Source organism: Fulmarus glacialis, unplaced genomic scaffold, assembly GCF_000690835.1.
Source record: "Fulmarus glacialis isolate BGI_N327 unplaced genomic scaffold, ASM69083v1 scaffold32927, whole genome shotgun sequence".
NCBI lineage: Eukaryota > Metazoa > Chordata > Aves > Procellariiformes > Procellariidae > Fulmarus > Fulmarus glacialis.
Genome location: NW_009221853.1, coordinates 1,250 through 12,921, shown reverse-complemented (window position 1 = coordinate 12,921; position 11,672 = coordinate 1,250). Strand labels below are relative to the sequence as shown.

At 44.8% G+C, this 11,672-nt stretch overlaps 1 protein-coding gene across 1 annotated transcript in view; it reads left to right on the top strand.

Annotated features, from left to right (window-relative positions):
* Nucleotides 1-5,979: 5,979 nt before the first annotated feature.
* The window catches only part of PDE6B (phosphodiesterase 6B, cGMP-specific, rod, beta), a gene marked incomplete at its 3' end in the record, with an annotated part of 6,045 nt that continues 352 nt past the window's right edge, over nucleotides 5,980-11,672 (top strand). Inside the window, exons 1-3 of the mRNA XM_009581264.1 lie at nucleotides 5,980-6,547; nucleotides 8,890-9,042; nucleotides 9,371-9,460. Coding sequence (XP_009579559.1) covers nucleotides 6,137-6,547; nucleotides 8,890-9,042; nucleotides 9,371-9,460 — 654 coding nt within the window. The remainder of the gene's footprint in view (nucleotides 6,548-8,889; nucleotides 9,043-9,370; nucleotides 9,461-11,672) is intronic.

Here is an 11,672-nt window from a genome sequence, read left to right as displayed (position 1 = left end):
GGGCCCCGCTGCTCGCCCAGGCTGGGCTGTAGGATGTTCCTGGTACCCGTTTCTCCAGCCCCTGTGGTTCCTCTGAAGGGCAGCCCTGCCCTCTGCTCCCCCAATTTTGTACACTCCCCAGACTTGCCTGACTGCCCTCCGCCCCTCGTCCAGCTCCAGCCGCCTTGCCCACGGGTGCCGGCCGGCGGTGGCGGTTGCCCCCCAGCTGGTGTCTCGGCTAGCTGGGGCCCCAGGCGGGAATGGGGCCCCGGCAGTGCCTGGCGCCGGGGCGAGAGCCCAGGTGGCAGGGTCGTGCTATGGTGCCATCCAAAGGTACCGGCCAGCCGCGGAGGGGAAGGAAAGGCCAGGGGAAGATGCTGAGCAAGAGCCCTGAGGTTTTGCACACGAGCCCTCCCTGCGGCAAGAGACAATCTGTGTGCGGCTGGAGGAGTGGCCAGGACTTCAGGGGCAGAAGAAGACCCTGGCCCAGGAGGGGTGAGGGACACGTCTCTGATCCTCGCTGGGCTCCCATGGCTCCAGTCAGGAAAGCTTATTCTTGGATACAATCAGGTGGCATGAGAATATTACTTGGTAAATCAGATAAGCTGCAATCTCGTTATGCCAACGGATGAGTGGGCCAGAAAGGTTTGAGTGTAGCTGTCAATACAGCATCCTATAAGGATAATGTCTAATCAAATTAGTAACTTGCAGCTCTGCTCTACACAGCCTCTTGATTAGGAGGAAAACATTGTTCCCATAAAGGAGGGGCAAAAGCATCTTCAGATTTAACATCCCCAACGCTTGCCATCACCCTTTCTGCTTTGCACCATCTGCTTCGGACACAGTCCCATAAATGGCTCTAACAGTACTGCTTCTCTTGGGCAGTACGTTTTGCACCATGTCAGCTGGATGATTTTACTTCACAGTTGGAGTTTTTAGTAGCGTCCATCCTAGGACTGGGGAGAGACTACGATATGAGTTGTTGGGAGGGGAGGAATTTTATTCCCAGAGACTCTGTCTTATTTTCCCAGCCACTAGCCAAGCCTTCAGGGCAGCTTAAGCATTTGAGGTTTCCATTTGAAACACTGTTTAAAGGACATCTGCCAATGCCCAACAAGGCAGAGGTCTTACGCCAACTCTGCAATTCAGTTTTAAAGCTCTTAAAAAACAATGTGTGCAACCACACGTGCTCAGATATTATTATGCTGTGTGACAACCTAGTGCAAGTTTCCTAAAATAGCAGCCTCATCCTCCTCCAAAATCCTCCATTGTCTGCCTAAGTCCAATCAAACAGCATTATCCTGTTGCAAGCTTAGACTCTATTCACCTCAGTTATTATTGGTATGCCAGCAATGGCTTTCATGGTGCCACCTAAGTTTCCCTGAAGGCCTAGGGAACACCTGCAGCCTTTGCATCATGCTTTAAATTCTGGGTACGTCAGCCACCACCCTGCTCCAAGGGGTTTGCTCTGGCACTGGCTCCCTTTCCACAGGTGATCTAGATTTCCACCCACCATTCCTACGTGGTTTCAACTGCACTGCAGGTATACAGCCCTAGCTTGGCTTAATCAATATTGCCTCAGTTTCTCCGCTTCTGCAGCTATAAACTTCAGTATTATAGGACATTTATTCTTTCCCCTTGTTAAGGGAAAATCTTGTTAAATTTCAAATCCTGCATGCAGAGGAAGGAACTGAGCTTGGATCTTTCATATTTTGACCCTGGAGTGTCATTGTTGGACACTGCTTGTTTTTCTTACAAATGTTTCGAAACAAAAACATTTATCTTGAAATGAACAGAACGTTTCATATCAAACAAAGTGCAAATATCTGGGAGGCGTGGATCCAAAAGAGTGCCAACTTCGATTCAATATGAATAGTTCACCCGTTTGCAATTTTTCAGCTCCCAAATCACAACCCAAAAGCGTGTACAACGATTTGCATACCCTGAATACAGCCACCAAACCTGTTTACGTCAGCTTATACAAAAAGAGTGAAGCCATACAGCCTGGAAAACATCATATGTTACCAAGCCCAAAGGACCTTCTGTTCAGACATAGGGCATCCTGAGTACATCCTCTGACTGTATAGCTCTGTGCTGTGATATTCGTTTCATACACAGCCTGATTCCTGGACATTGAAATAGCTCAGGGAAGTGGCTATGAGCTCCCAGGAGACTTCTTTCCTTCCACAAATCTGGCCTGGTACAAGGAAATGTGTCTCATGGTATGTTAAACTGTAAGAGGAGCTACACTTCACTTCAGACCTTCTTCAAAGTCCAGGTGATAGGAAATTTTATTCCTTTGGGATACCACAGTCCAAAATTCTTTAGTCCCCTGGCAAGTTTTTAAATTCATTTTACTTTACCCAGTCCTTTTTCCTCCCCATCATTGTGGGATGAAACAAGGCTTGTACTTTACCTGTACCCTGGACGGGCCCAGGTTGATACTGGGGTGGAGGCTGTGGAAAGCAGAAAGATGCCTCCAGCTTTCATCATGCATTAATCATCAATAAAATTACTCCCATCTGGCAAGTTTACACTGCTGCACATTAAGATTTTCCCTGGTGTCCAAGCAATGGTTTCCTCACATATAACTGGCCTGAGAGGCCGTGGACTGTGGGAGGCTGGACCCACAGAAAAATGGGTTTCCCGCCAGCTGTAAGAAATTGTTTGCCCATACCACTTCCAGCAAGCTGATGTCATTACATGTGCATCACTTATGACAAGAGACGTTCACTGGGAAAAAGGGTGGTGTCTCTGTTACTTATCTAAGATAAGATGAGAGCCATCTCTTCCCCCTGTTGTGGAAGCCCTTTCAGGGCAGATCTGAAATCTCCTGTCCTACATGACTATGGAGAACAGACTGTAGACTGTTCTCTTTGTCTTAGCAGTAGCCTTTTATACAATTGGGGACTGACTTGATGACTCAAAAAGACATGACAAACCTCAGTCTTTCCTCAGAGGTCACATTTTCCCACTGTCTTCCAGGTGACAGCTCTGTTTAGTACAACCTGGCATAATCTGTTATACAACAGAAGGTTCATCCTAATGGATGTACACCTCCTTCTGCCTGGTAGTGTTGACACATGTTCAGCCTGTGATAAGCCCAGATAGTGACTCATCCCCATGAATTCACCAGGTGACTGTTCTCCACATAAGTAGGGTTTTCCACGCACCCTTGGTGAGTTCCAGTCCTCTTCTCCTGTACACACCTGTCTGCAATCTAGTTTTAAGATGGTGCTCAAACACATTTACAGACACCTGACCGCAGCTCATACGCTGGCTTAACATGCATTTTTCCACCCATAAGTGGAAATTCTGAGATGCTCTACATCTAAGACAGCCTCTGTAGAGAATCGTAGTCAAGAAGTTGTTACATTTCAATAGCAAGCTACTAACAATGACTTCATCTTCCAAATAGATTTGCCACTATCTTTTAACTATTTCATCTAAGCCCACACCTTAAGAGACAGAATATCTTGCGTGTCATTTCCTCATGAGTCAAGAGCTGTGACAGTCATTACTTTCCTTCTGTCCACAGACTTGTTACTCTGGCATAGAGGAAAATATGCCGGTATGACACAGTTTGCTCTTGATAAAACCACATTGGCTGTTACTTATCTCCTCTAGTTATTTACAGAAACATGTTTGTTCCTGTATTTTCTCAGAAGCTAGATTTAAAGCGGTCTGTTGTGGAATTCTCCAGTTCTTCCTTTTTCCTGTTTTGCTGAAAAAATCATTACATCTACTTTTTCCCAGCATTTCAGAAGCTCACAAGATCCTCAGTTAATTGTCAGAAAAAGCCATTACCAGCTTAGAGGTAGGTTATTTCACACAACCCCCTAAGCACTCCAGTTCTTCAATACTTTCCTTGATATTCCTATTTTTCCCAGTATGATAACAGAAAATGCTCATTGCCCTGTATTCCCTCCTAATTTAATCACATTTTGGATCTTGACCTTTCAGACTTTCCATTTTCACTCGTTCATGGTATTTTTATACTCATCTTCCATAATTTCACCATACTTACACACTTTCCATCTGTTTTTCTCTTGCTTAAGATTAACAAGAGCACATAATTTACAAAATGGCCTGTTTTTACCATTTACCATTTACTTATTTCATGGTCTCACTCACCTAAACTGTCTCCCACCTCTCAGCTAGTTCTTTCCCATGCCTCCAAGTCAAAACCAAAGAAAATTTCTTCTTGCTCTTTCTGCCACCCTTTGTACCCAGAAAACTGGTGCAACATGCAAGACCTTGCTGAACAGCGTGCAACCTGAAGCATTGCCATCCCTACAGATGTCAGGCAATTAAAATTCCCCACTGCCACCAAGTCCTGTGCTTGGGACAGTCCTGCTTATTGCTCACAAAAAGACTTCATCCACCCTCATTCTGGAGGCCCACCATGCTAGTGCTGAACAGGTCCTTGTCCTTCCAATAGAACATAGATGCTGGAGCAGTGCATGCACCGCTGGCACACATCACCTCCGTCAAGCCTTCTTGAACAATAATTCTATTTTAATATCCTGACTATGAGAATTACAAGAGCAAGTCTCTGCCAGGCTACCATAAAGGCATCTGAGACATTCAACCAATTGACCCAACAACTTTCCTACTGCATCTCCAGTGATCCAGAGAACTGAAAGAGGGAATAGGAGAAAATGGAATTATAAATAATAAATTTGTAGAGCTTTGTCTCAGTTTCCACTGTTTTACCTGCGATCTTCTGAAAAGTTTTCTCTCTTAACTCCTTTCCCCTATACTCCCATGCCTTTGTATGCGGGTGGTCACCTCCTGTTTCAGCAGCTATCTGTTCTGTCCTCCCTGCTGATGGGAGCCAAGACCCTCCCCACTGGTCCCCCTCCTGAGCTCCAGACCCACCTGCATAAGCATTTCTAACACTGCCACCACAGCTCCTTCTCTTGTCACCCTCCTCCCAAGCACCCACATTCACGTTTGGGCTGGTTTGCACCACTCGTGGCAGTAGTGCCAATGCTCACAGGGACGGGCAGCCTGGACCTTTACTCCTTGAGCAGGTGAGCCTTGGTTATCTTCCAGCAATGCAGTGGATGGGACTTAACCCTGTTCCCCACTGAAGAAAACCTTGTGCGTTGTTTAATTCCCCTGAAGAGTAGTGGCCTCCATGGCATTTTGCCTCCCAGCATGACGCTGACCCTCACCTACTGTTTGTACAGCATGGTGGCTTCATTGCTGTGAAACAACTTCTGTCCCTCACAGCCATAATTCCCACCCTTTCTCCACTGATAGTGATGAGGGAAATTTTTCTACCTTCCTGGGTGTTTTGATTTTTTTTTTTTTTTTGTCTGCAGGGCTTCCCATAATTCCTCAGAATGTTTCCACCCAGCCACCCCAACCTGAAGCTCTCCAGATTCCTTCCTAAAGGGATGCCACTAAGAGGCATGTTTTCCTGTCCTGGTTCTTACTAGCAAAAAGAAAAGGCCACAGACCTTGCAAATTCCGTTCAAATCCTGAACTAAAGCATTCAGGATTGGTGCTTTTGTTTGAGAACAACCCTTACAACAGCAGATAAAGAACCATGCAACATTAGAGGGAGCCCTGAAAGAGCAGCATTACCTCACTATTTTTGTTCTGATCACTGTGCTCTTTTGTGAAGGATGCACTTCCTACTACCGCAGGGAGCTGGGAGAGCAGAAATAATAAGATGCTCACCTTGTTAGCCAAGGATTAGGCCCAAGCAGTATATATTTAATTAGACTTTAAAGAGCTTATTTCAATGTTAGGAGATGCAGTTTTCCCTGTTGCTGCTGCCTTAATATAATTGTTTCAGTAAGCGTTCTGCTTATGAAGAGAAAGGAGAGCGTTTTCAGATATTGTGAGTACTCAGGTTTTGTTTGCATTTAGATTAAGAAGAAGAAAGTTGACCCAAAGCTCTTGTAGAGGTCATCTAATCTGTTTGGTTGAGAAGATCTGTCCTCCCACAGATTCACCTTCGGCACTATAAAGGAATACCTCTTCCTGATGACAAGCTCTCTTTGCAGTGTTACCTCACCCTTGGTCATTCCAGAAGCAGCATCTTCTATTACAAAAATTTAGGAACTACATCAGAAATTAGAGTGCTGTTCGCATAGACCACGTCTTTGGACTACTACCTACCACAAGACCCAGGGCATTCACAATGAGCATTAGTGAAGACGACGTGGAGAAGTTTCTTGATGGCAACCCTGCTTTTGCCAAGCAGTACTTTGAGAAGAAACTAAGAACAGAGTCCGGGGATAGCAATGAGAGTGAAATCCTTTTTGAGTTGATTCAAGACATGCAAGAAAGCATCAACATGGAGAAAGTTGTTTTCAAGACCTTGAGAAGAATCAGGTCCCTTATTCACGCTGACCGCTGTAGTCTTTTCATGTACAGGCAGAGAAATGGCACGCCTGAACTGGCAACAAGGCTTTTCAACATCCAAGAGGGAAGCACCCTGGAGGAATGCCTGGTCTCCCCAGACTGCGAGATTGTCTATCCGTTGGACATAGGCATTGTGGGCTACGTTGCGCAAACCAAGAAAACCATGAACATCAAGGATGTCAGTGAGGTAGGTTTGCCATTTATACTTTCACTCGGTAGAAGAAAGGCTCACATGCTTACTAGTACAAAGGGGTCAAGAGGCAGCAGGGCATCTCAGTGCTTGGTCAAACCTCTTGCAGTGTAATAGCTGTGCAGTGGAAACCAAAGCACCAGTAGCAAGTCTGTAAGTTGCTTCCAATTTAATTTATGGAGTGAGGTGAAGCTAAGCATATTAATTACACTAGGTGTTAATGCCTGCAAACAAGTGCACTGTCACACCTTGCCTGTCTAATTAAAAAAAAAAAATCACATCTAGTCCAGCAGAGAAGAGAGAGTGAGGTGCAGTCAGATCTGCACTGAATGCATGTGAAATTTTCCACACACATTTATATTCCATGAGCAATTGGCAAAGAGAGAGAAATCCTTTACAGTGAGTCCAGAAAGGGTTTTCCACCACAAATGACATTTAAAAATGTTTGCTGTCTTATGAAGCTTGGGCCAAGGGCATTTAGAGGCATTTTTATCAACCAGAGGGAGCGGACCTCAGAGCAGGTGGATTAACTGCAACCTGTGTACGGGTGATCTTCATCAGAAGCAGCAAGAGACAAACTTTGACAAAAAAAACCTCTTTCAGCAAACACTGCACACTGCAATACCAGGAGGGATCCAAGGAATTTTAATGTTTTATTTTTATGCCTCCATGACAATATTTACTGCCCATACTCCTGGGTTGAATCATGTAAACCTGAATGGCAGCAATAACAATCCGCTTGTTCTAATCATAGGTATAAAACTAAAATCCATGTGACCCAAATATGGCATTTGGGATTACTCTGTCTATTGTTTGCTCGTTGCAAAAAGACCATCTGTTTATCCATCCATTTGTTGCTCAGTACGAGCATATCCAAATGCTTCAGGAAAAACTTCCTTATCCTCCACAGAACATACTGAGACATTGATTTAGTTTTGCAAGCATCTGGGGGGGCGATGGGGAGGAAGCATCAGAATGTGATTTAAACTTTTTAAAGCTCTCTGGCTTCAGACATTTCTCCAAGAATATGGAAGGATTTCAGTGCTATGAGCCAAGTGCTGCACTCCAACTCTAGTGCCTTCAGGCATTACCGAAAGGCAATTCCTTTGAAGGAGACCCAGAGGCTAAATGCTTGGTCTACCCCAATTGGCAGGGAAGGCCAGCAGTGGGGGAGGTATGGGGAGAAGGTGCATTAGGGAGTGATTACTCTTTCTGGTGCAAGCCTTCTTAATATGATCAGAGCTGTGGGGCTTTTTCTAACCCAACTAGAGGGACTTGTAGCTGACAAGTTGTTCAGCTGAGCAGGGAGAAGATCTCCGGTTAGCAAGACCATCCCTGCACTCACCTACTATTGGCAGGTGATGATGGTGTCAATAAGGCCCTGTGCAGGCAAGGTGATGGGCCATCTCCCTTCCCCCAACGACCCTTTCTCTTCTTTGTTTTCTTTTGGGATGAGGGGGACAGTGACATTCACATAAGGAACAACTGGAAGAGTTCCCTTTGTGCTCCCCTACAGCCTGACCTAGCACTCTTCCAGTGGTTTGAATGGTGATTCCCTCATGGGCGACTCCTTGGGCAGCCCAATCCATAGTGGTGCTATCTGCACATTGCGACCGCTGCCAAAATGCTCCTTGGGCAGAAGCGGGTGGGTTGCTCTCAGAGGCAGGGGGAGGGTGCCAGGAAGCACACACCACTGGTGCCAGCTGCATCCTCCACTGGGATACCTTCCCTACCATCTACCATCCCATGCACAAAGGCCCAGCAACGTGGCAGGGAATGCCTGGGAGAAACAGTTTCAAGAGAAACAAGGGATAGATGGCTTCATGAAGGCTGCAAGCCGACAGGAGCTTCAGGGTCCAGGCAAAAGCAGAAGAAAAATGAGGATGAGTGAACCTCCCAGTGACTGTACCAGACAGCACTAATTTATAAACTGTGGCTACACAGTGCTGTGTGGTAACTGGCTGTACCCACTTCACAGTGCTAATGAGAAGTCAGAGGAAAGGATGGAGGAGATACTCCAGGATGTCAGTGATCTGAGAATGACCAGTGGAGAGCCTCCTTGTTCTGACAGAGTTTGACATGTTAAAGCTTATGATTTGCAAGATCTTTGCAAAAAGTGAAAAAGTACACATATTGCAGTCAGAAACCACAGCCAGTTCTCTCAATACTAGCTTTATCACCTGTACCTTGGCCAATTTTCTGCTAATTCATTTCTCTTTAATAATTTTTTAAGCAAAACTTTCCTTAGGCAGCTTACGTCAAGAGGCTGTGCTTTGACTTGGTTTTAAGACTACAGATATTGTGGAAAATGCTTAATTTGTAAATTCTCTATTGAACAGTGTGCCCAGTTCAGTCCATTTGTTGATGAGCTCACCGACTACACTACGAAAAGCATCCTTGCGACGCCCATCCTGAATGGCAAAGATTTAGTTGCTGTCATTTTGGCTATCAATAAGCTGAACGGCCCATACTTCACCAGCTCTGATGAAACAGTAAGTGGTCAGTAGCTCAGTTTCTATCAAGCAGTTGTTGTTTCTGCCATCTAACACAGACTCTTCTACACTAGGGATGTCTGCTTTAGTGAAGCTCCACTTTTCCCTACAGGGGACTCACCCTCTAACAGAAGAGGCTTATTGTGAGGATGCTTATCTCAGAAATCCTTCAGGGAAGTTACAGTGGGATAAGCCTCATCTCACACCAGTGCAAAGCAAAGCATTTATCCAGGGGAATTACCATGACGTTGCTAAAGGTGTGTTATGAAATCCAGTATACACGAGGCTGCTACTGCATTCCACTCAATCTCATTGTTTGCCTTTTCAGCTTTTTCTGAAGTACCTGAATTTTGCCTCCTTGAACTTGAAAATTTATCACTTGAGTTATCTTCACAATTGTGAGACTCGAAGAGGCCAGGTAAGAGTGAAAATGCAGATTGGGCTGTATCACAAAATCAAATGAGGGCATTCTTCTGTTTTCAAATGTGTAGCTGATCTGCTTCAGAGATTTGAAGAGTAGAAATAAAAAGGTGCCCTCATCTGCTTTTGGATACTGCTCCTTCCCCAGAGTCCTTCATTAGTCTCTCTTCCTGCTACTGTTGGCCAAACTGCAGGAGCTGATGCAGTGGCATCAGGACTGCAGATGTTTTGTTGAACTCAGGTTATGAAACACTTGTGGCATTTAACCACTTCAGCAGCACCAAGAGATTTCCCAAAACAATGAAGCATGTGGTATTTTTTCTTTATCTGCTTATTAAAAAGTGCTATCGAATTTCTTCTTAGTGCCAGTAAAATGATTCTCATATGCCTGTTGTATTGGCCTCCCTCAGTAGAAATGAACATAGATGAGGGGTTTAGAGTATTCTGAATTGAAACAATTCAGCCACCATCCTTTTCCGTGGGTTATGAAAGGACTCTTGAATTTATTGGGATGGATGTGAACCCATGCAATCACTTTCTACAGCAGACAACTGGTTGTCATTGCAGAAGACATGCAATCACGTCTAAGCTTCATGGCAGCCATGCTCTTGTCTCCAGTGGGGTTTCCCGTGGGGGATAAGCACCTGTTTCAGCAAAATGGAATGCAGAATGAAAGTTTATTTTAGAAGCTTTGGGACAGCATTTATATTACTAATTCATTATCTCTTGTGCTTCATCTACTTTTTTCAGTAATCAGAAACATGAACAATGGTCAGGTGATACAGCCACCTAGCAATGCTAAGTAATTCAACTAAAGTAGAACTAGCGAAGGTTTATTCCTGTTGAAGGCTTAGCAGTAGGACTGAGGGGGTAAGGAAGGTGCTAGAAGACAAAGTGGAAACCCAAGAGGTGGAAGACTTCCTGCTCTGGGGCTGAACCCAGGAGTCCTGTGTTCATATATCACTCCTGCGTCAGCGCATCCCACAGAAAGGGAGAAGAGCGAGAAGAGGATGCTAGTTCTACCAATAGTTCAACTGGCAGACCTTTGGCCATCTAGATCTAAAGGTCTATGCGAGAGTTAATATGGTTCATTGTGTTAGACTTAAAAGTACCGAAGTACAGAGTGAGCAAATGACATTCCTAAAGGTGGTCTAGGATTTTAGATTTAGATTTCCCCCAACTGCAAAGACTGGGGGATACTGTAAGTAAAATGGCTTGTGCAAAGATAGTTCAGTCTACTTGTGCTCAGATACTGTGTAAGCGTCTTATTAGAAGACCATATAACACATTTTGCCCAACTTCTTTACACCATGCCATGAATTGGCCATTTTTCAGGTGTTTCTTTCAGTCCTCCTCACTGGGCTTGTGGCTTTCAGCATTACTTATTGCATGCTGTAAAATGCCAAAAATAAACCATTGCTCATTTTCCTCTAATGGTTTGTATGACAAGACCACTATCCTGTCTGAGGGATGCTCAGAGGCCAGAGACATTGAACACCTCAGACTTCATAGGAGTGGCAGAGTTGTCCCAATTTACGGATTAGAAACAGAGACCGTTGCAGCTCAGAATTGTCAAAAATATCTACTAGTGCCCAGTGAAGAGGTGAGACACACTTTTCCTGATTGTGGCCATGTAACAGTACTTCTTGTCCAAAGCACATGTCCAGTCAGCTTCAGATGGCAGCTCTCAGTGCTTCTGAAGCACTGCTCTTCATGTCTCCTGGGCTCAGAAAGCAAAGCACACACACTCAAATACAGGCACACATGCACTAGCTAAGCTAGGCAATTGCATAGATGGCTTCCTTACCATTTCAGAGAAAATTAAGTTCTCAGTTAGGCCCCCAAAGACCTTCCTTGTGCCACCAGAAATACTTGCCTAATTCACTGCATAACCTCCATTTTTACAAATGAAAGAGCCTAATAGCAACAGCTCTCTTAAGGGTACATCTGCAGGGCACAGGGTGAGAAAAAGGATCACAGGCTGATGTGCACACAAAGCAGCTATGCAAAGGCTTTGAAGAAAGTGTTTATTCAGATATTTCCAACTCCAGCCTCCGGAATTTGCAACACTTCTGGTGCTAACTGTTTTTGGATGCAAGATTTTACTTATGGGTATAAAATGTAAGTGGGGCTCTCTCTTTATCTGGCACTACTACTTTTTTGTGCTATATTTGTACGACTGGACTTTTACATAGCACTCCATGATGACC